Source organism: Dipodomys ordii, unplaced genomic scaffold (genome assembly GCF_000151885.1).
Source record: "Dipodomys ordii isolate 6190 unplaced genomic scaffold, Dord_2.0 Scaffold51, whole genome shotgun sequence".
In the NCBI taxonomy this organism is placed as follows: domain Eukaryota; kingdom Metazoa; phylum Chordata; class Mammalia; order Rodentia; family Heteromyidae; genus Dipodomys; species Dipodomys ordii.
This window is the reverse complement of record NW_012267267.1, coordinates 1,471,530-1,497,644: the sequence shown is the minus strand read 5'-3', so window position 1 is coordinate 1,497,644 and position 26,115 is coordinate 1,471,530. Positions and strand designations below refer to the sequence as shown.

The 26,115-nt window shown below is 50.6% G+C and overlaps 1 protein-coding gene across 1 annotated transcript; it reads right to left on the bottom strand.

Moving 5' to 3' along the window:
- Positions 1-364: 364 nt before the first annotated feature.
- On the bottom strand, positions 365-25,613 carry Trim62 (tripartite motif containing 62). Its single transcript, XM_013020518.1, has 5 exons — positions 24,934-25,613; positions 15,144-15,239; positions 10,436-10,692; positions 9,073-9,188; positions 365-2,657 (listed from the first exon to the last, which is right to left on the bottom strand). Exons 1-5 carry the CDS (start codon positions 25,339-25,341, stop codon positions 2,107-2,109), a joined length of 1,428 nt encoding a protein of 475 aa, XP_012875972.1. The 5' UTR covers positions 25,342-25,613; the 3' UTR covers positions 365-2,106.
- Between the last annotated feature and the right edge of the window lie 502 nt (positions 25,614-26,115).

Here is a 26,115-nt window from a genome sequence, read left to right as displayed (position 1 = left end):
CTCAATAAACACAGGGAAATTGAAGCCCAGTGAGGTAGAAAGACCTGCTCAAGATCTCCTAAGGTTGTCATAAATCTACCCTGGGAATCATGGAGACACATGAAGCTTGGCCCCAAATTGAGATTTGACTTACAATCACACGATTCCATGAAGGCTGGTTTAAGCTCCATTTTGAAACTCAGGGGATCACAGTTCTGGTGTCATCACTGGAAGCATCCTCAAAAGTGTGGTTAGAAGCAGTATGGGATTTCCCCCATAGGATTACCCAGAGACTGGCCTAATGTAGTCATGTTAATTGTTTCTACATGGACAGATAGGCAGACCTCTGTGTTTATCAGAATGAATGGAAATGACCACTGGCATCCTATAACTTTAATAAAAATTGACCATAGCTCACAAAATGGACAATGTTTAAATAAAAATACTGGTGGAGCTGGCCCAGATTCTGGGAGTTGAGGAGGGATAGGGCTCTCTTGCTCATAGGAGGCCCCAGTGAGTGGCAGTAGAGTCAAGCTTAGCTCTTCTGGCATTTTTAAGATGGGTGTGTTCAGGCACCCCCCAGTACAGAACTGAAGCCCAAGGATTAGAGAAGCCAAGGCTGAGGAGACATTTTGTCTTGATCTTGCAGGCTTACTTTTGGAACTTTCACCTCTAGTTGCCAGCCTCTCTGCATCCTAGAAGGTTCCAGACGCCTGGCTGATGAGGGCCCTTGTCTAGAAGTTGCTGAGGACTTTGATCATTCTGTGATCAAACCTTTGGGTTCCTTTAGTCACAGCAGTACACCTCCAGGCTGTGCGCCTTAAAACCAATACCTCAAGGTGGACTCTTCTTTGTTCTTCATGGTCGTATGCTGTGACAAAAGGTGCAGATGGACTTGTTCAGTGGCCACCTGTTTTAGTATGGCTGAGGCTGCAAAGAAGAAAACTACCTTTCCCAGATTCCTTTGCAGCTAAGGATGGGGTTCTGACTCAAGTTTCCACCAACAGAATTCCCTGTGGATATGTGTATTTGGGACCTGAGTTAAGTGGAGAAAGGCAGGCTTCAGAACAACCACTTACTGGTGGGGACAGTGGCAGTGGGAGCGCAATTCTCCAGTCAGTGGCTTCCCACAGACGGGAGCAGCTTTCCTGGTCATGATAGACCCAGTAAATCTGGCAGCTGGAAATTGTTCTGGACATTCAGCAAAGACTGCTTCTTCAGCCCTTTGAGTAATTTTGCAAGCCACCAGGGGCCTGGCAATAAATCCTTGTCTAATTAAGCCAGCTTAAAGTGGCTCTTGTTTCTGCAGTAGGGTTCTAAGCGAGAGAGATGCCAAGTCTGAAAAGCATTCCAGCCTACAGTCTCTCCAACAGCTGCTCCTAGTGGTCACTCTGCTTCCTAGCAGGTCACAGAGACTGGCTGGTGAGGGCCCTTGTCCAGAGCTGCTGGGGACACTGATCATTCCATGATGGCATGTGCTTCAGGTGTCTTTAATTAATGGCCTCTATTTCAGCCTCTGGGAAGCCCTTAACCTGCCGTTAGGTGGTGGACAGGAAAGTGACATGGTAGCTTAACATGTGGGCTCACATGTGGGTGCCTTCCAGAAGCAGCATTGCCATCTCAGACTTTCAGACCATGGGAAAAGAGGAACCACAAGCTCTTCATACAAGGTAGGCAGAAGGTATTCTTAAGCAACCCTAGGATCAGCTATTGCCCATGTCCACTGTAGACTGGGGTCAAGACTTAGAGTCAAGTTTTAGACCATGAGCATAAGAGGATTTTAGGCTGCCAACTATTGGCCACATTTGATAAACATCCCAAGGCCAGGCAGCTGGACAGGAGGGAGGCAGAGGGAAGGAGTCCTCAGGGGATGAGGGTGGGCAGAGGCTGCCCTGAGAGGCCATGTCAAGGTCAGGACAACAAAACATCAATGCTGGGAGAGAGTTTAAGAAACATGGAATACCATCTCCATGTCACAAGACAGGACGAGGCAGCTGGAGGGTGAATCACCAGCTTGAGGTCTCAGAGTGGCTGTGGTAGGCTCAAGTCCAGGCCTCCCATCTTCTAGGAAGGGCTCTTGCTAGTGGTAGTGGCCCCAGGAGGCTTTGGTCCTCTTCTGAGCCTGGACTAGATGCGTACAGTGTTGATCCGCAACGGCTGGACATTCTTGCCATTGGCGTGGCTCTGGCCAGGGCTGAAGTAGGAGCAGAGCTTACCAGGGAACTTCTCACGGAAGGTGTAGAGCCAGGACATGTCATCGGCATTATAGAAGATGAGCAGGCCCTGGTCATAGTCCAGAAAGACACCCACCTTGTCAAGCTTGTCCCGGACGTTGAGCCGTGTCCAGGGCTCTGTGCAGGCGCTGTACTGGTTGCCATCATGCATGACGATGCAGTAGAAGCCACGGCTTGGCTGAATCTGGATGCTGCCCTTGCGACTGGCAGCTTCGTGTGCCAGCCCAATCACCCACTGGGTCTTCTCTGCCACCACCACCTCCCAGTAGTGGACACCACTACTGAAAGCCTCGGAACCAAGCACCGACACCTCCACGTCGAAGCGCTTTGGTGAGTCCTGTAGCGGCTGTGGGTGTAGGTTCCCATAAGCCACGATGGTGCAGTCATCAGACAGGATCAGGCGCTGGTGGGCAGTACCTGGATCCAGGGTCAGGGCAGCAGGCACTGTGGGGTGTGGAGAATGAACACATCAGTAGAGAGAACACAATAGTGCCTCCTCCAGGGAAGGGTTGTGAGGTATGCTTCCAGGAAGGTCTCTGACATACCACATGGCCCTGAATAGAAGCCTGACCCCTCTAGGTCTCATCGTCCCACCCTGTAAAATGGAAAGGGTATTGGTTAAAGTCTGCTAGCTTTGCTCTCAGCTGCAGGCAAGCAGGAACCTGGCTGTGTGGTCACTGCATGGAAAAGGTGCAGAATGGTCATTTTACAGATGTGGAAGGTCTGGAATTCGGGAATTTCAGAGCTGAAGAGAACATAGATTATTCAGATGCTACTGACCCCTAGAGGTTGATTTGGAAATCTGCAAAGGTGTTTAGGTTTATTCTTGACACAGTTGGGACCCAGGGATGCCAAAGACCCTGTGTGAGAATACACAGGACAGTGCTACTGAAGGACTAGCTCACTGTCCAGCTTACCAGTGATGTCCAAACGTCATGTGGATGAAAGCTTTCTTATAATGACCTGAAACTATAACTTAATTCCATTTCCTTTATAAATGTGAAATAAGTTTTCAGTTTTAATATACACTGAGCATCTGCAATGCAACTACCATGCTGGAGGAAGGCTGAATTTCTTTGTTTTCTTTTCTTTTGGTTTTGGTTTACAATTTCATTAAGGACTGTCTGCCTTCATGGTAAATACATCTCCCAGGGCAACATCTGTGTGAATGAGACCATGTCCCTGTATGGGTGGCACATGAGGTAGAATAGTGTTTGACCTATAATATGAGCACCTGGCAGCACCGTTACATTTCCCAGGGTGGTTCTGAGTGAGTTTCTACACAGTGACACACAATATTAAAAATAATAATTTCCTTCTATTTCTCCTTTACATTATCATTACAGCATATAAATGTATATATATACATGTAACTATATATATATATATATCTGTGCAATGATTGTATCATCTTTGAGACATTACAAATTCTTTGTAATGAGAAGTATACAATGTGTCTGGAAGAGCTGAAAATTACTAATTCCCAGTCAACTCTTCCACTTGATAGAAAGGAAAACCAAGACACAGGGAAGGAAACATGACTGATCTTAAGTCAACCAACACCCAGCAGAGCCACAAGCAATCTGGCCCCAGGGCCTTCTACCAGCCCCACCCCACTCAGGCCCCAAAGCCGTTGCTCATACTATTCCCCTAACTCCTCTCTGCTATTGTGATTACCCCACAAGGCTCAATTCAAAAAGGACTGTGCTGCTCAGCAGGCATGCCCCCCTGAATTCCTGAGCTTTCTTGGTCTTGCTCCTTTCCTGGCATGGGACATCATCTCTTGTGCTCACCTCTTACTTCATTTGCACCAGGAGTGCAAGCATTGTGGAAGTAAACAATCTGTGTGTGTCCATTGGCCAGCATGGGGCAGGCCCTCCAGAAATGCTTACTGATATAAGTTGATCCTTTGATGTTGGGAAGAGGTACAGCCTGGGTCACCTGCCTGTGGGCTGGCCATTCTGGATTAAAAGGTCTGATCCTAACATCTCAAGAACCCTTATCAAGATCTCTGTTTACACTTCCTCTTTATTCTGATGACCAGCCAGAGCAGTAGAGGGAATCCTGGGCTTCAATGTCTGTAGCCTGGAGTAGCTATTTCCAGCCCTGAGCTGGAGAGGGAAGAAGTGGACAGAAGGGCTCATGCCACAGTTCCTCAGGGTGAAGGACTTCTCCATCTAGAGCTCTGTTCTTTCGTATTTGTGGGAGTGGGAATATGAGGACACAGGCTGGGATGTGGCTCTCCAAATACCTGTATGATGGACTGTCCCAACAGGGAGCAGCAACCAGTTCCTGACTTGTGCTTCTATTCCTACATACACTAACAACAAGCTGGTGACTGATAGATCCCCCTCTTCCTGTCAGGAGTAGTAAATTTAGCCTTGCATTTCATACTTTTTTCCTCCTGCTCTTAGAACTCAGAGGGCTGTAAGGATACAACCAGCCCTGGGAATAAAGGGACACAAAAGAAGGAGCCTAGAGAAAAAGACTGAGTCCAAGGATGAATTGCCTGTGGTCTGACTGGTAACAGTGCATCTGGTGAGCATCAGAAGGCTCCTGGCCCAAGGCATTGTGGGGAATTCCCATGGGTGGGGAGAGGTTTGTGTGTGTGTGTGTGTGTGTGTGTGTGTAAGGGGGGAGGGAGAGAGGGACAGGGACAGAGATAGAGACAGAGACCATGGAGAGGATCCCCTAATGAGGCAGAGGTAGAGGCAAACGGAGAGGGGAGGGGCAAAAGCAGGAGCAGTTCTCAGTGCTGGGGAGAATGTGACTTGCATCCCAGGTGCCCAGGATGTTACAACACACAAACCTTGAAGTTTAGAATGGAAGGACCACAGGGAGACTGGCAAGAAAGCATGAAGACAAGCCTCAGACTCCTAAGCCATTGTTGGGCAGTATGGGCCACTTCTGGAGTCACTGAGCAGTGGGGAAAATTCTAGAAGGCAGTGATCAGGTAAACAGGGAACCTGACTATACCAGTCCTGCAAGTGAAGCAGGGTAGGGCCTTTTGTGACCCATCACAGCCCTAAATCCCCAGGGGCTAGTCTCCTAAGGATGGGGGGCTAGAATTCTTTTTTTTTTTTGGTTGGTCGTCGGTGTTGAACTCTGGGCCTGCACACTGTCCCTGAGCTCTTCAGCTCAAGGCTAGTGCTCTACCGATTGAGCCAGAGCACCACTTCTGGTTTTCTGAGTGGTTTATTGGAGATAAAGAGTTTCATGGATATTCCAGCCCAGGCTGCTTTGAACTGCGATCCTCAGATCTCAGCCTCCTGAGTAGCGAGGATTGCAGGCATGAGCCTGGGCACCAGGCTAGAATTATTGTAAGACGTGTGTAGCCTGGCTCTCAGGGAACTCCTACAACCTCAAGGGTTAGTCTGGAACCTGATCTCCCACCTTATCATTATCAGCGGGTCCATTTTCTCATATCTCCTTTTTCCCTCCCTAAATCTGGCAAGAATAACAACCTTCAGACCTGATTCACCCCCAGTAGACGCAATTGACCTTATGAAACCAAGGCACTCCCCTGGGCTCATCATTGTCTAGGCCAGAACTCATTTCCAAGTTGTGGGACTCTGAATTCATAAATACAAAGGTCCGGTGTGAGGTGGCCTGTCTGTTCTCCAGGCATGTCCTTTCTTGAAGCCTGAGACCTCCGGCCACAAGGCAGAAAGAATAAGAGCTGTGGGGACCTTAGGATGTGTTTATTTCTCTGTCCCAACCACCACCCAGGCAGCAGAAAGAGCCCTCTCAGAGCACAACACAGTACCCACTACTTGGCAGCAAGTGGCTTGTGTTTCTTTGTTCTCAAGGACAGCGGGGGGCAGGGGCAGCAGGGGCCTAACTGTACAGGAAATGTGCAGCTTCTCTCCCCAGGCCTTCCCAAAGTCTGTTCCCTGAGTCCTTCCACTTTGTCAGACCTCAGCTGCCTGGCAGGAACATCATACAGTTCCACACCCCCCTAGTGAGGAGGACCACCATTGCAATCCTGAGGGGCACAAATTACTGCACTTATTATTTTGTTTTTGAGGGAGAAACAGAGGCTCTCTGAGTTCAGGGACTTGCTCAAGCTGCTCCATGAACTGAGGACCAAAGTTGGAACCTGAGCTAAGTCTTCTTACATCATGTTCTGTCTATCCTGTGGTCCCAGAAAGTCTGTTCAGCAAGACTAGGGGAACATCCGATGATTCAGGAGAAGAATAACCAGTAGCAAGTGTTTACTCAGTTACAGGATTATTATCACAAATGTATAAATTCATTTGTTTCCATCCCTACCCTGGGAAATAAATGGGACTATCCCTGTTGCACAGATGAGGAAACTGAGGCTCAGCCTGGGGCACTTTGCCTTGGATCAGGAGGGCAGGCTGGGAGTCAGCCATGATTGGATCCAGATGGGCAGGGAGAGGAGTGGCAGGAGAAGCAGTGTCAGGTGTCCTTGGGACAATGGGCAGGCTGGCCCATGGCAGGGATTAGTGTCTGGGAGCTGGGTAATCAGGCCAGGTAGGCAGAAGGATGGCAGTGGGAGGAGGGTTGGGGGGGGCAAGGGGATGATGCTGATGGAGAACAGGACAGGTGCTCAGTGGAGTTTATAAGCAATCCAGTAGGAAGCTTTGCGCTATGGGGGGAGGGGACAGGAAGCTTTTATAAGCCACAGGCTGGGTCCCAGGGGTACCCCTCCCATCTGGTGCTGGCAGAGGAGCCAGAGTGACTTTACAGGCCCCACAGACAAAGGAAGGGGCCCAGTCAGAGGGCCCAGCAATCTGATGTCCCAGGGGCCTCTGCTCTGAGCAGGGTGTTTGGGGGCATACCCTGTGCTCCCTCGGCCCTTTGGCAGGCAGCATTTCCTGGGGCATGGATGGTCTCAAGTTTGTTTCACAAGGGACACTGGGAGATGTCACGACACTTGGATTTGGTGAAATGAGGCAAGAGGCCCTGCTCTATGCAGGTCAGGGACCTCAAGGGCTCCAAAGGCAGCAGTGCTGAGGCAGACAGAGTTGCTGAGGCAGACATCAGCAAGTTCCCTATCAGTTTGCTCACTGATGAGGGAGGTGAAAAGGAACCGGCATCTCTTACTCAGAGGAAGAAACTGAGGCTCTGAGGTGGAAGGGCTGTCCAAGGCTGTGTGGAATGGGAATCAACTTCACCATCATTCATTGAGCATATTCCACGTTAGGCACTATTCTAGAAGCAGAAGCTAGACTTGAATCCACTCTTCATTCATCAACCAACCTTGACTGTGCTGGATGGTAAGGCTGAGTCAGACCCAGTTACTGATAATTGCTTAGAGCTCACAGTTTAGAGACAGAGCAGCAGAGAGACAAAGAAAAGGACAGAAACAGACAACAACAAAAGAGCAAGCCCCCAAATCTAGAAAAGCTTCTCAGAGGAGCTGATTAAAAACTAAAAGGCAGCTGGATGCCAGAGGCTCACACATATAATCCTAGCTATTCAGAAGGCTGAGATCTGAGGATCGTATTTTGAAACCAACCTGAGCAGGAAAGTCTGAGACTCTTTTTCTCCAATTAACCACCAAAGAGCTGGAAGTAGAGCTATGTCTCAAATAGTAGAGCACCAGCCTTGAGTAAAAAAGCTAAGGGACTCAGGCCCTAAGTTCAAGACCAGCAGCACATACACCTAAAAAGATAAAGTTGAATAAAAATTGGCCAGTAAGACTGAGAATGATGGAGAAAGCCCCAGGCAAAGAGAACAGAACACGCAAAAGCATGGAAAAAGATCACAGCCCACTTATAACCTTAAGATGGCTCAATGGAGCCAGTGTGATACAGATGGAGGATGAGACGTTCGCAAGGCCCAGGTCTTAGAGGAACTTTGAATGCCAGGTTGAGGTCCCTAGACTGCCTCTCTGAGCTGGGATGAAGCAGATGGCAATTAAGATAGAGAGCTCCTAGACTATCTGCTTTTTTGGGGGGGGGTGTTCCTGGGGCCCAGGCTGAGAAGAGAAGGGGAGCCTGGATTCTTGCCTCCCTGGCTTATTGCTGCTTTCCCACGCATGGCCCTCATCCTACTGGGCTCATGTAGGACTCCTCAGGATGGGAACACCGAGCAACCAATCCTAGACAACAGCCTAGAACCACCACCCAGTCTGCCAGGAAATGGGCTCTTCCCCATCCCTTGCTCCCTTTGTCAACAAAGGTCCAGAACCAGAGACTTCCTTTCACATCAATCACAGTAGGAGCCACCTATCAGAAGAGGCCTGGCATCCATGGGGGCATCAGCTTTTATACCCTCAGTGATGGCCACAGGCTCTTGCTGTTCCTCCACGGGCTCAATTATGAACATCTTGGGATCCTCCATGCCCCAGCCCCAGATCCATCCCTCAAGCTTCCAGCTCCTAGTTCAAGCATCATTCGGAGCTTCGCTGGCCCCTCCCTGTCCTGCTTTTTGCCTCTTGTTCCCTCTGGGCTTCCATGGCACATGTAAGTCCCTTGTCATTATCCTGTCCCACTAGACTTGAATCTACTGGCTTGTCCCCTTTGACTCCTCTACGGGGTTCTAATACTATTTGTAGAGTGAAAATGAATCCAGGGAGGGGTAAGAACTCTGACTGCTGTGTGACCTCAGGAAGCCAGTGAGCCCCTCAGAAGCTCCCCGGCTGTCCCCCCAACCCCAGCTGGTAGCAGTGGAAGAACATCTGTATTTCTATCTGGAGGATGGGTTTTCTAATAGAACCTGTCTCATAGGATGGGATTTGCTGAGCAGGGGGGTTGTGTGGATGCCCAGAACAGACCCTAGGACAAAGGCAAGGCACTTCGCTCATATTCCAACCTTGCCTATCCTGACCAGCCCATAGTAATTCATACGTTTTTCTGGGCCCTCTTAGGGATAGCAGGGAGTGTTTCACCTGGATGGATGTCCTGGAACAGAGACTTCCAGATGGTGTACTGCAGGGGGCCTGTGTATTTAGAGGTTGGGAAGTCTTCGTAGGTCAGGTTGGTCTCGTGGATTTTCCCCTTGAGTCTGAAAGGACAGCAGAGAGATGGTTCATTAAGGCCTGGATTCCTCCCACACTCTGGGGCCCTGGGGCCACTTTGGGGGTGGCTGACAACGGGTGAGGTCACTAGTGAGACATCCACAGATTCAGATGCCAGTGTCTGCTGGTACCATCTCTGACCCCTCCAGCCATTACCCTCAGTCTTCACATCTTTCAAGTGGGCACTAGGCTAGCACCTGCCTTCTAGGCTTGCTGTACAGATTCCATGGTGTAATATACATTGAATGCTTACCACAGGGGCTGGGAAGGGGACTTAGTGGTAAAGTGCTTGCCTTGCATGAATAAGGCCCTGGGTTCGATTCCTCAGCACCACATAAGCAAAAAGAAAAAAGCCAGAAGTGGCGCTGTGGCTCAAGTGGTAGAGCGCTAGCCTTGAGCTGAAGGACAGCACCCAGGCCCAGAGTTCAGGCCCCACAACCAAAAAAAAAAAAAAAAAAAAAAAGCTTACCATGGGGCTTGACTCATGGCCAACACCAAACTCATGATTTTGGGGTGTGTGTGTGTGTGTGTGTGAAACCTTTGATTCCTGCTCAGTCACCTTGTTGAAGGACCTTGGCCTCCTGATGTGGTATCTCGAAGCTCAGTTTCCACATGCATGAAATGGGGTTGACAGTGGTAACTACCGCTAAGAAAGTTATTAGAACACATCACTATTACTGTATTATTATATATTATTCTATTATTATAGAATACTATATCAACCTAATTGTATGTAATATAAATATAATACACATAATACACTATAAGATTATAAATACAATCAAATTACTTATCCTATAGAATACCAACAGCATACAATATACAGAGAATAATATAAATAAATAAAGCTTTCAACACAGACTCTGGCTCAAAGCAGATATCCCATAAATGACTGATGAAGGAATGAATAAATGGCTCTCCACTGACACACCCCACTGCCCACAACTGCCCACATCCCAATTTCTTTTTTTTTGGGGGGGGCCCGGTCATGGGGTCTGAACTCTGGGCCTGGGCGCTGTCCCTCAGCTCTTCAGCTCAAGGCTAGCGCTCTACCACTTGAGGCACAGTGCCACTTCCAGCTTTTTTTTCTTTTTTCTTTTGCTTATGTAGTGCTGAGGAATCAAACCCAGGGCCTCATGCATGCAAGGCAAGTGCTCTACCACTGAGCCACCTTCCCAGCCCCCACATCCCAATTTCTTTGCATGGGCTGGGAGAGGCAGCAGGTGGCACTTACCGCTCAGACAAGGAGGCTACCCCTGCCAGAAAGGTGTGCCGGTCTGTCTCAGCCAGCCGCTCCTGCAGGATCTGGGTGCCCTCCTGCACCTTCCGTAGCTGCTGGCTGTACCGCTGGACCTTCTGCTCTATGTCAGTCAGTGTGCGGGCCGTGTCAGCCTCCAGTTCCTCCAGCATGGCCTTCTGCCGCTCTCGCAATAGCCGGTGCAGGCGTTCGAAGGCCTCGCCAATGGTGGTCCGCAGGCTCTTAGTGGAAGACTGTGGGGAGACAATCACCAGGGGTTATGCATGGGACACAGGTACAAGTAGGGCTTAGCACAAACCCTACCATGTTAGTCTCCAGTAACAACGGGAAGCCAAGAGCCTCAATCAGCAGAGGTAAGGTGGGGAAGAAGACATGAGTGGATGGTGGCACAATCACAAGTAGGGACGGCATATAGTTCCATGAAGTCCATTAGGAAATGAATGAAATGGTCTAGAAGAGACAAGAAGGCTGAGGAGGCAGAGATGGGAAGCTCAGCTGGGCAGGGAAGAGGTATAGAGAAGATGCATGAGAGAGGATGTATTCAGTCTAGGGACAGAATGGGTGTGTGTGTGTATGTGCGAGTGCTTGCACACATGTATGCATGCACATGTACACCAGTACTGGGGCTTGGAAATCAGGGCCTGGGCACTATCTCTTTTTCTGTTCAGCACTGTGTTCTACCACTTGAGTCATAGATCCACTTGCAGCTTTGGTGGTTAAATGGAGATAAGAGTCTCACAGAAGCCAGGCTCCGATGGCTCACGCCTGTAATCCTACCTACTCAGAAGGCTGAGATCTGAGGATCGAGGTTCAAAGCCAACCCGGTCAGGAAAGTTCATGAGACTCTTATCTCCAATAAACCACCAGAAAACCAGAAGTAGTGCTGTGGCTCAAGCGGTGGAGCACTTGCCTTGAGCTGACGAGATGAGGGACAGCACTCAGGCCCAGAGTTCAAGCCCCATGACCAACCAAAAAAAAAAAAAAGAGTCTCACAGACTTTCCTGCTCAGACTGGCTTTAAGCTGCAATCCTTATGATCTCAGCTTCTTGAATAGCTAGGATTATAGGCCCAGCTAAGTGAAATCTTTATTTTTCACCTTTGGCTCAAGAGAAAACAAGTTCATGAAAGTCAGAGAGCTTCATAAAGTAACAAGGTACTGGACAAAACTTACCTTGTCCTGAGATCTTAGACTCTAAGCTAAAGATCAAAGACTAGAGTGGTCTGTTGTCAGAAAGGCCAGCATGTACCTGCATGGTTCTCTGCTTGTGGTCACCATGCAGCCCAGGCCCAGGAGGATGAAGAGTGAAAGACACAGGGTTTGGTTTCCTGCAGCCTGGGAAGAGCTCCAGCTCTGGGTCTCTAGCTATGGCAACATCAGTAGCCTAAGCTCTATGAATCTTTATTTTCCTATCTGTGACATGGGTAGCAAAAATGACAGGGAAGGGTTTGGAGGTGTGGTTCAACTGTTAGAGCGCTAGCCAATGACCAAAAATGTCAGGTATTAAGTTTGAGTCCTGGTCTCAGATTGAAAAAAAAAAAAAAAAGGCTGGGAAGGTGGCTCAGAGGTAGGGTGCTTGCCTCGCATGCATGAGGCCGTGGGTTTGATTCCTCAGCACCACCTAAGCAGAAAAAAAGCCAGAAGTGGCACTGTAGCTCAAGTGGAAGTTACTAGCCTTGAGCTGAAGAGCTGAGGGACAGCGCCCAGGCCCAGAGTTCAAGAGTTCAGCCCCCACAACCGACAAAAAAAAAAAAAAAGGCCACGGATGGCAGGAGTTCACTGAGGACAAGTGAGGGGGTGTCCGTCAGCTGAGAGACAGAGCCTGGGTATAGCAAAGGGATGAATTCTAACATACACCCTGGGGAGTCTTCATGGCTTTGAACAGGACATCTATGAGAGTGGACAGTGTCCCTTGTGGGTGGATGACGGGCAAAGGGCACAGCCTGAGGAAAGCTGAGAGGCAGGCGACATAGGATACGGCAGCATGTGGGGCCTGCCTCTGCAATTTCACTTTGCAGGCTTCTGGCTGGCAGTTCATGGAGTCAGACACCCCACTGTGTTCAGTGCCCAGGGCTCTGCAGGAGGCTCCACAAAGGCTCAATTAGGGCCTGTTCCCTCCCGTGGTGGCTGCTGGCCTGCAGGAAAAGCTGCTGGCAGAGGGCCAGCCTCCCTGCGCATGCCCACCCAGCCGGCCAGGCAGACAAAGAGGGGGTGGAGGAGAAGCTGGAGAGAGACAGCCAGGCAACCACAGCCTCCCAGGGCCCCTCACCCAGGGAGGGCTGAGGCCACTGCTAACAGGAAGGATGGAGGTCTGCCTCCCTTCCCCACACTCTGAAACTGACCTCCACAGGCCTGTGGGTCCTACATCACCAATCTGGCTCCTCCTAGCCTATGGTGAAGCAGCATTCATCCAATGGCCACCCCTTGCAGATGGAAAATCTTGGTTTGCCCCATCTTGGGGACAATTCCTCATCTGAAACTCAGCTTGGAAGCTCCCTTCTGAGTTACCTTTAGGGAAGTTAAGCTGTTCCCGGGGCCTGTCTTAATACTCTCTTACTGTATTGTCCTGCCTCTCCTGGGCAGGAATAGTATCTTCCTCAGCCCTGGCCCCTGGGCTCCATCCCAGGGCCTCGCATGGGGCTGTGGCTCAGGAGCTGCGGAGTAAGTCTAGAGGGAAAGAGGAACAGTGTGTCCTTGCTGATAAAACTGAGAGAAGACATTGGTGGTTTATGCTTGTAATCCTTGCTCCTCAAGAGGCTGAGATCTTAGGATCACAGTTCAAAGCTAGCCCAGGCAGGAAAAGTCTGTGAGACTCTTATCTCCAATTAACCACCAGTAAACCAAAAGTGGTGCTGTGGCTCAAAGTGGTAGAGCACTAGGTTTGAGCAGAAAAGCTAAGGGACAGTACCCAGGCCCCCTAGTTCAAGTCCCCTGACCAACAAAAAAAAGAACAGTTCCAAGCTGGGCATCAGTGGCTCACACTTGTGATCTTAGCTACTCAGAAGGTTTGAGATTTGAGTATCCAGATTCAAAGCCAACCTGGGCAAAAAAAAAAAAAAAAAGCATGTGAGACTTTTTAATTGACCAGCAAAAAAGGCAGAAGTGACGGTGTGGCTCAAGTGGTAGACCCTTAGACTCTGTGCTGTCATGAAGGTGATGCTGTTGTAGAGGTGAAAATAAAGGGAAAACATAGATCTCAGCACAGAGAAAAGCTCAGTCCAGTAAATACTTTCTAGGCTGGAGCTACACTGCCCCAAACCTTTTTGGTGCCTTGGCTGAAAAAAACAGCCAGCAGCCAGGCCCACCACATCCCTGCAACATACGGAGTTTGGAGTGGCTTTTTTAGAAAAAACACTGCCAAGAACATGACACCTTCTGGGCCGACCAAGGAAAACATAAGAGCCAGAGGAGGGAGTCCAGACAGGCCCCCAGGCCCCACCACTGGAGGGCAGGCGCCACAGGAAAACCAGTGAGGCCCCAGGTGAAATATGGCCTCAAAACCTCCATCAGCATTTCTTGTATAAATACACTGGTCCAGACAGGAAGCAGAGCTGGGGGAAATGGGAGGAGGAGGGAGCCCCACAAGACCCCCCAGAGGCAGACAGATGGACAGGAAAGCAGGGCAGGAGGAGGTCACTGGAGAAAAACAAAAATGTGGGGGTGGGAAAGGGAAGCAAATGTTGCTAGGGGTGGGGTGGGGTGGAGAAAGATCTGCAGATCCTTGCTCATTCAGAGGCTATTCCTCATCTCCAGAGAGGTGCAAAGTCACCAACTACACAGGGAAATTGAGGCTGTGAGCCACAATAAAGCTATAGTCCTGTTTCTCATTGGTTGCCCACTGAGGGTCCTGCCTGAAGGCTCTCTGGAATGTTCTCTGAAGAAATGTGTGGGATGACCTCTCTGAGACCTCACAGTGGGTTGGTGATCATGCTGTGATACAGATCTGGGTTTCCAATGGTTTCTCCAGGGCCTAGGCTGACCTCTGGGGGCTGGAGGTCCCCAGCTCTGCTCCAGCTGCTTAAGAACAGAGCCAGCCAATTGCTCTCCATGCTCCACACTATGTGTAATTCCTCTGTTCTAAGTGGGACTCCCACCCTCCAGGCTCCATCCAGCCCTGGATTGCATCCGTCTCCACTGCACAGAAGGAAGGCTAAGGGTCCAGGAAATCATGCAGTCTATCCGAAGTCACACAATTAGTGCCCAGATTAGAATCCACAGTATTAAAGAAAAAGCTCCCCACCCCCATCACTGTATCCAAGATACTGCAGGGTCTTGCCCTGTTTTTCCAAGTCTGTATCTCTATGGCCTAAACATAAGAGGGCTGGGAGATGATTTGGCTTGGACAGAACAAGCTCATGGTTGCCTCTTTGGGCGACACTGTGCTTAATAAGGGGAGCAAAAGCCCTTCAGGTTTCCAAACGGTCCCTGGCCCCATCCCATCTCCCATCCAAAACTGGAAGAAACAGACTCATCCTGCATCCAGACATCAAAACTCAAATCCTCGCCTTCTTTCAACCTGAGGTGGGTCTTCCTCTTTATTTTCATTTAAGATCTGTGACATACTTCTCCCATGCCAGGTATGGCACTCACCGGGAAGTCAGGTCTCCAGGTGGCGCCGTGGCCACGCCCCTCCCGTCCCAGATGGCTCCGCCCCCAGGGGCCCCGCCCCCGCCAGGCTCAGCTCACCTTGGTCTCGGCCAGCTGTCGCTTGAGCAGCTGCAGTGCCTCGGTGTGCTCCCGTTCGCTGTCCTGTAGGGCCTGAAGCTGTTCCTTCAGCTCCCTCTGAAAACACATACAGGTCAGCACAGGGGACAGGCCACACCTGACCTGGGAATCCACGGTGATGGAGAGCCCAGCCCTGCTCATCCGGGAAGCCTGATCCTGCCCTCTCCTATCCGTATCACCCCTTCTCCATGCAGTTCAACCGCCAGGGTCTGTTCAGTCCATTTCCTAAATATTTCTAGGATCCGTGCTCACTTTCATCTGGACGTTTGCAACAGTCTCCTCTCTGGCTTTTGGCCTCTCCAACTCCACACAATCTCTGCACACACACTACCCAACTCTGCCCCTAGTTAGTCACTGGTTCCCCATTTAGAACTCTGATCCACCCATGATACACCATAGCTCATAGCTAGACTCATCCCTCACGTTCCCTAAGCACGCACCTGGAACAGGCACTGCTGTCAGCCCTGTCTGTGTTCATTACTTAGACCCTCTGAAACTCTAAGCTAGGCTATGTCACTCTGATGTGGGGAAGGAAGGCACACAGAAACTGACGTCATGGCTGGAACTCTAGCAGCCATCTTAGGTCATGAGACAAATGTAAATGTGGAAGTCACAAGCCAGAAGATTAAGAGGAAGGAACTGAGCTAAGCCACTGATATGCTCAATGATATGTAGAAATCTAGCTCTTTGGGTTAAAAAAAAAAAGGGGAGAAATGATGAAGGAGGAGAACGAAGAAGAGGAAGAAGAGGAGGAGGAGGAGAGGAATAGGGAGAAAAGGAAGGAAAGGAGAAAGAAAAAAAGGAGAGAGGTAGGGAGGGAGAGAAAGAAATGGAGAGGAAGTGGGAAAGGAAGAGGGAGGGAAAGAAAGAGGGAGGGGGAGGGAGGCAGGCAGGATAGTGTTTGCCAATTTCTATGGGGTCAATGCTCCTGCCAAAGCAATCTCAATTTGTCAAGTGTGAGGTCACTGGGTGCACAGTCAGGAAGAGATGTATACAAGCAGCTCTCAGGAACTGGTGCAGCAAACACAGCACACTATAGCCTGGATCTTCTCCTATGGACTTGTTTTCTATGACAGAGAAAGATATCCACATGGAATCCAGCTACTTGTCAGGTCATTTCTAATGTATCCCTTTCTCTTGGCTGAGTACAGAATGACTTCACTCAGACAGCCTTGAGTCTGTCCAGCTTGGTACTCCATCTGACAGAGAGGAGATATCTAAGGCAGGCCAAGTGCTACAATGCCCATTTGGGGTTCTGATGAGTTCTTATAGGGCCCAGCCAACCAGATAGTTTTGTCAGTATTTCTGAGAAACAGTTCTGGATGCTACTGTGCCTTACACTGCTCTGGCACCTAAGAGACCTGACAAATTTCTGCCTAATGTTGGACTAAGTGAATGAGAGGACTGGCCTGTTCCCTTCCTCCAGGACCTCCCTTCACTCATTCCATAAAATGTGCTGAGGTCTCCTTGGGCCTGCATAGTGCTGTGTCAGAGATGGGAACAGGGATAAGGGACAAACCCTTACCCACAATGCCATGTTGTGTGCATGAGTTGAGGAGAAAGGCATGAACACAGACACAGGAAAGTGAATGTTTGGACAGTGTTAGCGAACCCCAGACCTGTTCCTCCTCACTGAGGAAACATGCTATCCACCTCTGTGAAGGGTAGGTACCCTACTAACACCATCCAAGCCAGAAGCAGGGACTCACCCTTCACACATCCTGCCCCAAGTCAGCTCAATCAGCAATCTTACTTGGAATATGATCTCTTCTCTACACAATGGCCCCTCGTTCAGTTTTCATACCTCCTTTTCTGGACTGTGGTACAGCCTCCTTCCTGCCTTTGCCTTTTCCCTGCTGCTCTAAGCCCCTGACATAGCAGCTGGAGTAACAAATGTGTAAAGGCTTCTCCCCAACCCTGGTGTCTTTCTGCAGACTTTCCACTGTCTGGGAGAAGGGTACAAGGCCTTAGGGTGGCAATTCAAGATCTTCTACCACCTGCCCCAACTTTTGCTAGGTCCAATTATGGCTGCCAAGAACCCATTCAGCTATTTAAACTGCAATGACTTAAAATGAAGTAAAATAGACCAGTTCCTGAGTAGTAGTGACCTAATTTTAAGTGCTCAATAGTCACCAGGGACTAGCAGCTACTATTACCAGTAAGTGCAGATGTAGAACTTTCTAGTGTTCCAGAACGTTCTATTGGATAGCACCAAGTGTCTTGTAGTGTTCACCTTTGCCTTTGCATGCGCTCTGCTCACATGCTCACATGCCTATTTTCTCTCTACTGTGGGACTCACCTATATTAAAACCCAGACTAAAAGTCCACTCTGCTGAGACCCCATTTCCTCCACTCCCAGTGCTGCCTCAGATACCCCTGTGTGGAAAGCCCACTTTGCACGGCTGTGGGCTATTTACATTTTAGTTCAAGATTACCTGTTAATCTCTCCTAATAGGACCTGAGTTTATAAGGGCGGAGACCAGGTCTGAGAGATTTTCACACTCTCAGTACCTAGGACAGGGCCAGGCACAGCCTGACCTCCTGCTTTGGTAGAATGAACCTGCCTTTGCAGGAGGCAGGCAGGGCTGGGTCCAAGCTCCCCTCTGCAAGGTGGGGCGGGGGTGGGGGGGTAGGGGGGGTGGAGCCAGTCAATGCAATCAGATAAGATAGGAAAACAGGAGTAGCAGCCCAGCAAGCCACTCTCACAGGACAGAGCGTAGGAGGCAATCTGTGTTCTGCATCACCCTCCACCCACAGATCTCCTTCTAGGCTGGGTCATACAGATTTGGGTGAGGACTTGGCTAGCTCTGGCCACCTACTGTGTCCCTGGGATGTCACCCAACCTCTCTGTGTCTAGTCTCTCGCCTGCAAAAGGTATATTACTTCATTTCAGAGTTGCGATAGGACACAGGAAGTTTTTAGCCTCCTAGGACACAGACACTGGCACACACAGATGCCTGGAAGATGGGGCAGTCCTGATGTGTATGAGGCTCTTCCAACACTTCATATGTGTCCAAGGGGCCCCTCCCTGCCTCCTCAATTGCAAGAGCAGGAAGAACAGGAGGGACCATCTGTTCTAATCCTCCAATTGCCAGGACAGGAAACAGAAGTCCAAGGAAAGGGAGTCATTGGCCTATGGCCACCCAGTTCACCAGTGTAGAACAAACCGGAAAGTCTACTCCCAGCAGTGAGGTTGGACAGGAAACAGGAACCTGTTGATCAACTCATAAGTGACAGAGCTAACCCAGAGGCAGGCCTCTGTAACTACAGCATGGCAGAGGCTCAGGATCATAGGGGCTGGGAGGAGGTGGACCTGGTTTGTGGGTTTGAATTTCATAGGCCTCTCATCACCTAGTTCTGACAACAAACAGCAAGGTCCATCTCATGGATGGAGGAATTAAGGATCAGAGAAGTTAGGCAGCTTGCCTGCCTGAGGCCACACAGTTAGAAAGAGATGGAAGCAAGACTCTGAGTAACCCTAAAACTACCCAGCCTCTCTGTCAATGAACTCAACACAGCAGTGGTTTCTGAGCACTTACTGGGTATCAGGCTTTGTGCTGGTCACCCTGGGATTTGATGAGTTTGTTGAGGAGGCAGAAACTCTGATAGTGAGAGAAAACAATTCTCATGGAGAGCAGTCTACCTAGAAACTGATGTACCTGTCACCAGTGGGTCATGCTTGTGACATTCACCCTTGACCTCAGTTTCCCCACATAAGTAAATCTGCAACAGCACTGGCTCCAAAGGACTGTGACCATCAGATGACTTCTCTCACCCCGCATGCTATACACAGTGAGTTCAATCTATCTAAGTCATTGTCACTCTATCGTAAGTATATTCAAACCAAGCCTGTGAACTGGGAACACATGGAGCTTTACTTCCAATGGAAAAATGGGGAAGGCAGGTGGCAGGACTCCTTCAGTCTCCAGCATAGGCCAGGCCATTTCAGGTGGGGAAGACTGATTGGGCAGGAAGTGGAGAGGCTGGGGATTGCCCAAGCCAGGTATGAGCCAGGTGAGTAGAGTAACTAGCTAGAAAGGCCAGCTGGAATGAACTGGGCTGAGGTAGAGGTGGCAGAGACCCCAAGTCCCAGCTGGGAAGAGCTGGTCCCATCAGAGCTGGGTGAGGATAGAGAGAGGACTGTAAGTCACAATGAACATACAGTGACACAGTTTGTTTTTGTTGTTGTTGTTGTTGTTTTTGCCAGTTCTGGCGCTTGAACTCTGGGCCTGGACTCTGTCTCTGAACCTCTCTGTGTTCAAGGCTAGTGCTCTCTTACTTGAGCCAAAGCACCATTTCTGGCTTTTTCCGTTTATGCGGCACTGAGGAATTGAACTCAGGACTTCATGCATGCTAGGCAAACACTGTACCACTAAGCCATATTCCCAGCCCAGTTACACAAATTTGTCATTTGCAAGGCCCTGCCATTCCCACCAGTTTGAAGAGACTCGGACTGGGCAGTGACCAGAAGCCAGGACTCAAATGTTCCCAAGGCCAAGGCTCAGATTGGCCTACTTTTAGTTAACTCTCTGGCCCAGTGGGACAAAGCTGCTGAAGAAGATATTTCAGCTCTGGCTTTAGGGACTTTTCTTATTCCGATGGAGATAGCATGAGCTCTGGAGTCAGAATACCTGGGTTTGAGGGGCTGAGAAGGTGGCTCAGTGGTAGAGCGCTTGCCTTGCATGCCTGAGGCCCTGGGTTCGATTCCTCAGCACCACATACGCAAAAAGAAAAAAGCCGGAAGTGGCGCTGTGGCTCAAGTGGTAGAGTGCTAGCCTTGAGCTGAAGAGCTGAGGGACAGTGCCCAGGCCCAGAGTTCAGGCCCCACGACCGGACCCAAAAAAAAGAATACCTGGGTTTGAATTGTGGCTTTGCGATCTTAAGCCATCATTTTTTCAGCTCTTAACTATCAAATGATGAGAGGGGCCCTTGGGCTGTGATGTCAGAAATCCACACATGTGATGTAGACTTTTTCTACCTCCTCATCTCCCACTGTGCCTCTGGATCCTTTGGGACTGTGCAATCCCTGCTACTAGTGATACCAGCTGCCCCCTTGCCCAAGGCCTCCCACTATCTGCATTTATTTTTGGAGGACCAGACCTGGGCACTGTCCCTGAGCCTTTATGCTCAAGGCTAGCGCTTTACAACGTTTGAGCACAGTTCTACTGCCAGCTTTCTGTAGTTAAGTGGAAATAAGAGTCTCATGGATTTTCTTGCCTGATCTGGCTCTGAACAGTGTGATCCTCAGATCTCAGTAGGGCTTGCACTCAAGGTGGAAAGAATTCTTAAGTGAATTTCTTTTCTTTCTTTCTTTTTTGTCAGTTGTGAGGCTTGAACTGTGGGCCTGGGCACTGTCCCTCAGCTCTTCAGCTCAAGGCGAGCACTCTACCACTTGAGTCACAGTGCCACTTCTGGCTTTTTCTGTTTATGTGGTGCTGAAGAGTTGAATCCAGGGCCTCATGCATGCAAGGCAAGCACTCTACCACTAGCCACCTTCCCAGCCCTCTTAAGTGAACTTCTGAATCCAAGTCAGAGCCCTTGTCAAAATCTTCCTCACCCATCATCAGTGTCTTGTCAGGTAACAGCTGGGGGTCAGGAGCTAGTGATAATGCTGTGAAATCAACTTGGACTGAGTGGGTGCATAGCTTGGTGAGTCAATCTCCCCATTTATAATATATGTAGAGGGTCAACCAGATGACTCATGCCTTTTCTGATGCCCTGAGATGTTAGCGTGCTAATGAGGAGGAGGGGCTTCCCAGACAGAACCAGTGGGTCCCAGCTCTTCTGCCTACTTAAGAGTGAGATCAGTGAGCCTCAGGTCATCATCTGAGTGAATGGTGCTAATCCTTATCCATCCCAGAGCACAGGGGCTGTTCCAAAGATTAAAAAATGCTTGTCACATAGTACCTGCCATGTAGTTAAGTGCCTCCATAGCTTACATTTTAGAGCTATTATTGGGCCATTGTCACCAGATCATTTTACTCCTAGAAAATAATCATCTCAAGGTCCCCAACTTCAATCCCCAGTTTCTATTCCATAGCCTACAACCAGCCTGGCCAAACTGGACATTCCTGCCTGACTACCAAGAGGCCTGCAAAGAGGGAGGCAGAGATGTCAAGAGCCAGCTCTGGGTCTGCCCCTACCCTTCAGCCATCCTCACCCCATAAGACTGCTGTGTGTTCATAGACTTCGTCCTTTCCTGACAAAAGTGACAGTCACTTCCCAGGATTCAGAGAATCCCGCTGGCTCCCTGACCTGCCCGTGAGTGCCTTCACACTTGTCATCTCTTGGGGGAGACAGCAGCTGTCTTTCTCTCTCTACATAGCAAATGCACAGTCTTTTCTGGCTCTCATTTCTCTGATTGGGGAAATGAGAGAGGACAAGGCTGAGCCTTCTACATGCCTGGAAGAATCCAGAGCCAAGATCTGAATCCCACCACTCCCAACTCTACTCTTTCCTCGTGGGCTGCCTTGGGCTTTCTGGATCATTATGTCCAACTTGTCAGGGCTCCCATCCAAGGCCTGTTCCTTGCTGCCTTTATTGGCATGAAAGAGGCCTTGGGAAAGGCTCTAGTGGTTACATGAGACCTGGAGGGGGTGGCGGAGTCGAATCAGATCCCCTCTCCAGGGGTCAGGAACCTGAGATGGCCAGAGAACCGGATGCCACGTCTGACCAAGATGACATCCCAGCCACCTGCCCTTGGGGTGTCAGCTGGTACTAACAGGCTGTGTTCCTGGTCTGATATTGTGCTGAGTGTTCTCGAGACAAAGACAGGCTGGTAGGAGACAAAATCCCCACTCTCAATTCCTTGAGGACTGTCCAGAGGCTTTATGTGGCTCAGCAGACTAGCCTCAAGTCTAGGCCCTGTCATTCGCCATCAAAAAAGACCAAACAAATCTCATAGCTCCTGAGCCTGTCAGTGAAGGTCCAACAAGACAATGCAAGCAAATGTCTCACTGCAGCCCCAGGCATGGGTTGAGAAACCTCAAACCCTTTGGAGATAGAGCCTCTCCCTCCCCTTTGCTTTGTGGGTTCAGCAGCAATAGAAACAGGGAGGAAGATACTAATACACACATGTTACATACAACTCCTACCTAAACATACAGTAACTATAGCCATAGTGGGAGTATTGGGGAATTTTAACTTTTACATTATATTTCTCCACTCCCTATGCAAATTTAATAATCAGAAAAGTGTGTGTGTGTGTGTGTGTGTGTGTGTGTGAGCTTGAACGCAGGGCCTCACATTCTCGCTTGGCTTTTACACTCATGAATGGTACTCTACCACTTGAGACACACCTTCACTTCTGAAATAACTATTTTTTAAAGCAGGCACAATTCCAGACATATTTGACCTATGACCAGGAAGGTCGTTTCGCCTAGTGTTAGAAATGACAACGAGAGGCTTAGCAAAGACCACTGGCTTAGTGATCTTAGTGATTACTGGCAAAGATCACTGGTGCTGGTGGCTCACGCCTGTAATCCTACCTACTCAGGAGGCTGAGATCTGAGGATCATGGTTCAATGCCAGCCCAGGCAGAAAAGTCTGTGAGACTTTTATCTCCAATAAACCACCAGAAAAAAACTGAAGTGGTGCTATGGCTCAAGTGGTACAGCACTAGTCTTGAGCTGAAGAGCTCAGTACAGTGCCTAGGCCCAGAGTTAAAGCCCCATTATTGACCAAAACATAAAAACAAAAAACCAAAACCATCACTTGACCAAGGACATGTGGCATATCAAGATCAGACCCCTAGAATCTGCAGTACAGAGCAAGTGTGCATGGCAGAGGAAGGAAGACAAGAGCTGCACAGAGAAGTAACACTGAGCTGAATCTGGAAGTCCAGTGGGCTTTTACTAGTGTAGGTTCTTGACCAGGAGCAATTTTGACCTCAGAAGACATCTGTTGATATTTGGAGACATTTCTCTGGTTGGTTATAACTTGGAGGAAGGGTGTTGCTACTGGTACTAAATGGGTAGAGGCCAAGGATGCTACTGATCTTCCTATAATGTACAGGGAACCCTGCAGAACAAAGAATTACCTGGTCCCAATGTCATTAGTGCAGGGTATGATGTAACATGTGATAGCTATCATTTACTGAATCACCAATGTGCTTAAATTCAGTTCTTATTTAATCCTAACCCCATTAAGAGTTAATGCTATCAATAAAGATCCTGAGGCTCAGAGACAGCAAGTCATTTTTCTAAGGTCAAACAGCCAGTAAATAGCATAGCCAGGATAGAGCTTTCCGAGTTCAAAGCCAGAGTTCCCAGTCTTCCCATTTTGCTGCCTCTAGGATGTAAAAGAAATGTAAAAGCTCTAGGCCAACTCCGAGGTAAGATATATGGAGACTCCAGCTGAGTATCTGGCTTCCTCTGGCTTCAAGGCTCTGGGCCTCTCCTTCCTCCCTCCTGCCGTTTCCCCATCTGTCAAGTAAATGTTGTACCAGATGATCTCCAAGGTCTTGCCAGCTCCGAGTCTGTCATTTTCCAGGACTGAGGCTACAGCTTAAGCTCCAGCAGTTGCCAGCTGCCAGGAGAGGTGGAGTGTGAGGACTGATGCAGCCTCAGTCCCAGTGCATCGAGAGCTAATGAGTCCTGCTTCCCCACAAGCCACTAGGATGCAGAGGCAGATGGGAATGAGGAGGGCTTGAACCCTACTCAGGAATATATCCTCCTCAGAGGGGAGGCAGGTTTCTCTACAACCACCTAGCCAATTCCAAAGGATATACCAAAGCAAGCCTCCATATCAGGTGAGACGAGACAGGTGGGACAGGGTGTTGGGGGTGGGGGAAGGGACACTACAGGTGGACAAATGAGCTCTCGTGGGAGAAGAGAGAATAGGAACAAATGTTGTCCCAGTTCTTACCAACAATTTAGGCATCCAGAATAACAGGCTCCAGCCAGATTGGCCTCAGAAAAGTCCGGGTAAGAAGGTATGGTCCTGACTATGACAAGTATCAAGGTTTACATGACATGTGGCTCCACTGAGTTACAGACAGCGCCTGAAGCAGGTCTAGGACTCCAGGACAGTGCACTAGAGTGAGAGGCAGTTAGGTTTCTCTTTTCATTGCAGAATGAAAAGCCCCCGGAGACTCCTAGATATTCATCCTCCACCTTCTCAAATCACCATTGGGCCTTATTCTTCAAGGCTTGAAACGTATGCACTTTCAACAGCCTCTCCTCTGATTTAAATCCAAATGGGTCTTGCTATAGATGGACGACTCCACCCCAGTCTTAATCCTTCATACATCTTGGGGCTAACCTTTGGTACCCAGACCAGCATTATTAGCAGTTGGCTGATCCTAACTCTAACCCTTCTCTTAAGCACTTAACTCTTACCTGCCTAACACAATCACACCTGACTTCCCTCTAGGTCCTGAGGCACACCTGACCAAGTCCCGCCCTCCCCCACCGCGCCCCCAAACCTGGCTACACCACTAAGCTCCTTGTAACCTAAACTGACAGTGGCTCTGCCCTTGCCCAGCTCTGATGTCCCTAACCCGACCTCAACCAGTAAACTGATCTAGCTCCGATATCATCAGTCTCCTCGATCACCGCCCTGGCAGGGCCAGGCTCCCATCACCGCCTGAGGCCACGCCCCTGTCGGCAAAACCACGCCCCCAGTCAACACGACCACGCCCCTCGTCACATTAAGTCTGATAGGTCCCTGACCCTGCCGGCGGCTCCGCCCCTGGACGATCGTGCCGGAGCCCCGCCCCCGGTGCAGCCCCGCCCCCGGTGCAGCCCCGCACCTGCAGCTCCTCGAAGGCATCGTCTATGCCGGTAACCTGGTGCTGCTCGTGCAGCGCGGGCTCGTCGCAGAAGAAGCAGAGCAGCGCGCGGTCGGTGAGGCAGAAGAGCTTGACCTTGTCGTGCGCCTGGCAGGGCCGCGCGGCGCGGCGCGCGCTGAGGATGGCGTCCAGCGGGAAGGCGCTGTAGCGCTCCACGATGTTGGCCAGCTTCAGGCTGGGCGCGAGCGCGGGCTCGGCGAACGTGCGCCGGCACTCGGGACAGTCGCGGGCGCCCTGAGCCTCCTGCCGCACCCAGTGCTCCGTGATGCAGCGGCGGCAGAAGTAGTGCTCGCAGCCCAGGCTCACCGGGTCCTGGTAGATGCTCAGGCAGATGGAGCACAGCAGCTCGTCCTTGAGGCTGCACGCCATGGTGCCGGGGGCGGCGGGCTGCGGGACCCGATCGGCCCGGGAGCGGCGGGCCGAGCGCGGCGCGGCCGGGGGCGGCACCCGGGGAGCTGAGCGGGGCCCAGGCCCGTGGCAACACGGGCAGCAGCAGCTACCAGAGAGGGAATGAGGTGCAGCCTGGGGAGAAGACGATACACGGACGGGGTGCGGGGTGGAGACCCCCAGAGATGCGAGCCCGGGAGGGCGGTTTCGTAGTAGCGGGTGCCCCAGAGCGATGGGTGCGGGAGGGGAGAGGCCGAGGGTGTCCGAGGGCTGATGCTCCCGGCGAGAAGGCTTCAGAGAGTGGGACAGTCCGCAGGGAGGGGTGCTGGAAGCAGGAGACCCGGGAAGGGGGCGGAGGACATAGGGGGGCTGCAATCTCCCGGCGGGGGCAGTTGGGGGAGGGGGAAGAGCTGAAGATGGGAAATTCTGGGGGAGGAGGAAGCCACAGCGAGTTGCACCGCGGCTGTGACGGGCAAAGGAGAAGGGTGCGGGCGCGCTCAGCTGCCTGATCCCCGCCACAGATCCCGGCCTGGCGCGGCCCCTTACCCACGCCGGCTCAGCGGCCACCGCTTCGGTCCAGCGCAGCCTCTCAACCCGGAACCAGCCGAGCCGAGCTGCTGGCCGCCTCGGGTCCCTCCCCGCCCCCCGTGGGCGGCACCGAGGAGACTCCGCCCCCGAGGCGGGAGGTGGGGGGAGAGGCGGGGCCTGCAGACCAGACCCCGCCTCTCCGCTCTCCTCCGGCTCCCAGCTGTTCTT